The sequence below is a fragment of the Octodon degus genome, unplaced genomic scaffold (genome assembly GCF_000260255.1).
Source record: "Octodon degus isolate 3935 unplaced genomic scaffold, OctDeg1.0 scaffold00261, whole genome shotgun sequence".
In the NCBI taxonomy this organism is placed as follows: domain Eukaryota; kingdom Metazoa; phylum Chordata; class Mammalia; order Rodentia; family Octodontidae; genus Octodon; species Octodon degus.
In genome coordinates this window covers 985,410-989,359 of record NW_004524837.1, presented here as the reverse complement: position 1 = coordinate 989,359, position 3,950 = coordinate 985,410, and the positions used below count along the sequence as shown (strand labels likewise).

Sequence of the window (3,950 nt, the reverse complement as noted above, 5' to 3'; positions counted from 1 at the left end):
CAAACATTTGTGGGAGGGCGGGGGTGTGGGGGCCGGGCGGCGCGGAGGCCCGGCCCGGGGTTCACAGGAAGCAGCGCGGGGGTCATTGTTGGGCCCGGGCCCGGGCCCGCCCGGCTGGTCTGATATGGCCGCTCGCGGCCAATGGGCGGCGGCCCCGCACTTCAAAGGGTGCGCGGCCCAATCCGCCTCGCCCCTCTCGGGCCGCCGCCGCTCTATTTATGGGGAGGGGGCCAAATTTCTCTCCCGGAGCCCTACTCCGGGCGCGTCGCGAGGGAGTTCAAGGGGAATCACCTCTCCCCAGCCCTGCTCCCCGCACCTCCCCCCGCATCCCAGCTGCGGCCCTTCCTGGGCGTCCGAACTGAGACGGGTGCGGCAGCCAAGCGGGGTGAAGGTGGCTGCAAGGTAGCGAGCCCGTCTTGGCTCGGGGGCGGCGGGGAGGCCCGCGGGAGAATGGGCTCCCCCAGCGCGGAGGGCGCGGGGAAGAGCCTGCAATACCGCGTGGACCACCTGCTGAGCGCCGTGGAGAGCGAGCTGCAGGCGGGCAGCGAGAAGGGCGACCCCACGGAGCGCGAGCTGCGCGTGGGCCTGGAGGAGAGCGAGCTGTGGCTACGCTTCAAGGAGCTCACCAACGAGATGATCGTGACGAAGAACGGCAGGTAGGTGCCGCCGAGGCCCGCGGGGAGTCGGGTGCAATTCGGCCCCGGAGAGCTTTTGACTGGACCCTGTTCTCGCGGCGTTCCTTAGTCCTTAGGGGATCCCTAGCTGGCGCTCTTAGGGGGCTTCTGCGGAAGTTTAGGGGAGATGAGAGGTTAGGGTAGGGGTCCCAACCCGCGATCCGAGGGGCAGGTCTAGGTCCAGCGTGTGCTCACCGGGTTTGGCTTCATGCTCCAGAAGGCTTGCCGGGTCCTACGTGCTCCTTCGGCCCTGGATATGGAGAGTGCAACGGGCCCATTCAGAGACCCCTTTGGAAGTTCGCAGGGTGGCTGCCCTCAGCGCCCATCTGAGGCTTTAGATCCAAGTCCTTCTGGATTTTGCTGCCTTCTGCAGGAGAATGTTCCCAGTGCTAAAGGTGAACGTGTCGGGCCTGGATCCCAACGCCATGTACTCCTTCCTGCTGGACTTTGTGGCAGCCGACAACCACCGCTGGAAGTACGTGAATGGGGAGTGGGTGCCCGGAGGCAAGCCTGAGCCCCAGGCGCCCAGCTGCGTCTACATCCACCCCGACTCGCCCAACTTCGGGGCTCACTGGATGAAGGCCCCTGTCTCCTTCAGCAAAGTCAAGCTCACCAACAAGCTTAACGGAGGTGGCCAGGTAGGGCCATGGAACCTGGAGGGCTGGGACACAAGACAGTGTACCTCTGCTGCTGTCCTGAAGGGTCTCTCCATGGGGACAGGAGGCCCCCTCTGCCCAGGAGAAACTGCCACTGCTTCTCCCAATTAAATCTTTTGTGGCTGTTTATGCTGAGCTGATAATGGTCACACCAAGGTCTTGAGAACAAGCATGGGAACCCTCACAAGAGAACCCTAGTCTCTCCTGAGGTTGAAGAGATGGGCTTCGATGGTAACAGTCACATTAAGCTAATAAACACTCCTGGTGGGACTATTGCTAAAGTCTGAACAAGCTTGGTTCCTTTTCCAAAGAACATTCTTTCCTTCAGCATTGTTCCTGGAGCACAGGTGGGCTGAGGCTTTTCATGGGGTCCCACCAGGAGAGAGGACTTTGTCATGGGCATTCAGTGCTTTTACTGAAGTGGTACTGGCAGCTCACAGTTATGGAAGCAGTGGGTCTTGACCACTGAGGAGTATCACCTGAGGACTCCTGTGTCTGTCCCTCAACAGTTAGACACTTCTTGGGAGCTTGGATGCTTTTTCTTCTTGACAGTAGAAGAATAGTTATTTTGTTGTCTTAAGTAGGACTTGGGTGACTGTGTGTGTGTGTCTCTTCAGATCATGTTGAACTCTTTACACAAGTATGAGCCTCGGATTCACATAGTGAGAGTCGGAGGTCCGCAGCGCATGATCACCAGCCACTGCTTTCCTGAGACGCAGTTCATAGCGGTGACCGCTTACCAGAACGAGGAGGTAAGAGTACAGTGAGGAAACTTTCTTAGTGTGTGGCTCTCGGAGCATGGGGTAGGGGGATGGTGGGCCACATGTGGGGGACACCAGGATTGGTGGCCTTTCCTAGTTACCACAACGTGAGGTCAGGGAAGAGGGGAGAGAGGTTTAAAAGAAATCCTCTTTCAAAAAGTTTCCTTTTAAAAATTCTCCATTAAAGTGTCCAGAACTAGCAGTGTGTACCAGATGCTTAAAGTAAAGAATGCCTAAAAAGTAAAGTGCCGTGAGAATTTTTGAGTGTGAGAGGTACCTCCCTGCTTTGAAAATCATCCTAACGGGGTCCTGCTTCCTTCTGTGGAGTGTGAGGACTCCGGTGCATACAGAGGCTGGCGAGATGCCAGTACAGAAAACTTGCTCAGTAGTCAGTGTAGATCATGAACAAGCATTTGCCAGCAGATACGTGTATTTCTTTGGCAGACTTGGTTATGGCTCAAGCCATTTTAATTTATTCACATGGAGTGTTGCCAGTGGTTGGTTAAATTTATTGTGCTTCTATTTAGAAATTGGGTATTTACGAGTCGATAAATGTGCTCCTCTGTGCAATTTCTTGGCCACATCAGATCCAAACATAGAAAAAGACATCTTGAAAGAACTCTTAGTAGGTTTTGAATATTCCAACATGGTGTTTCCCAATATCTTGGGGTTGCACTACATCCTCTGATTAACGATAAATGCAACATAGTAAACATATTTTTTTTTCCAGATCACTGCTCTTAAAATTAAATACAACCCATTTGCAAAAGCTTTTCTGGATGCAAAAGAAAGGTGAGACCATCCAAACTGCCCCTTAGCCAAAGGAGTGGGCACAAAGAAGACCTGTTGTTATACGTTCTTAATTTCTGATTATTCTTCTTGACAACATGATAACTTTTTTTAACAGAAGTGATCACAAAGACGGTATGGAAGAAGCGGGGGACAGCCAGCAGCCCGGCTACTCTCAATGTACGGTTTGTTGTGGCTTTTGGTGCCTTGTTTCCAGGGGCTAATCTTACTGATGGCAGCAAGCTTTGGTGTGTTGAGAGAGCAGGTCTCTGTACCAAGACCCGTAGCATCAACTGTTGGAGCATCGACCTGCCACCGATTGCCTCAAACCTAGGCTTCTGATTCTGTGCTGAGGCAGCCACACCAAGCCTGGGACAGACCGAACCCTGGGAATTGGTGGGGTGTTTAGGCCCAGGTGGGCAAGAGCAGTCTAGCTTGTCATGTCCTCTTGGAGTTGGTCTCTACTTTTGCCACTGGCTGTACATGGAAGTCCTATTTGGGGTTGATACTTATGAACAGTTTGTGACCCTGAGCTTGTTTGGTTCTGGGGATGGATCATGAATCGTGGCTTTGGTGCAAAACTTGGCTTGTAAGATGGGTACTTCTGCTTCAAGTCTAGCTTCCTATAGGAGTTGCATGAGTGAACAAGAGGTGCAAGTCTATAGTGTGATACCTGTGAGGGAGAATTACTTGGGACACCCCTCTCTCTCCACTCAGGGAGAGATGTAGAAATGGTGAGCCATCTGTGTAGAGGCGGAGAGAAGGCAGTGCTTGAACCAGCCTGGCATCCTCCTCCAGCTGTCCTCTTCCATTCTGAACGGGTTTTAAAATAATCTTCTAGGTGAGTCTAAGAGCTAATTTAATGATCAGGTCCCCACAGTAACTCAAGGGCAGCCACTTGTAGAGTGCATGCTGCAGGCGAGCGGCCCTACAGTCCAACTACGTGGCTTCCTTCCTTCCTTTAGTAGTGTCTGAAAAGTTCCTTAGTTTGGAAATGAGAACCAAGTAGTTCTCCCAAAATGTTGGTTTTTGAATTAAACACAATTTTATTTTTTAATTTTAATTTTTTA

General features: G+C 52.6%; 1 protein-coding gene across 2 annotated transcripts in view; it reads left to right on the top strand.

The window, feature by feature from the left end:
* Positions 1-450: 450 nt before the first annotated feature.
* Tbxt (T-box transcription factor T) overlaps positions 451-3,950 on the top strand; it is a 6,745-nt gene continuing 3,245 nt past the window's right edge. For both annotated transcript variants that reach the window (XM_004646217.1, XM_004646216.1), the window contains exons 1-5: positions 451-656; positions 1,048-1,312; positions 1,948-2,082; positions 2,822-2,883; positions 2,999-3,060. In XM_004646217.1, the coding sequence (XP_004646274.1) occupies positions 451-656; positions 1,048-1,312; positions 1,948-2,082; positions 2,822-2,883; positions 2,999-3,060 (730 nt within the window). The remainder of the gene's footprint in view (positions 657-1,047; positions 1,313-1,947; positions 2,083-2,821; positions 2,884-2,998; positions 3,061-3,950) is intronic.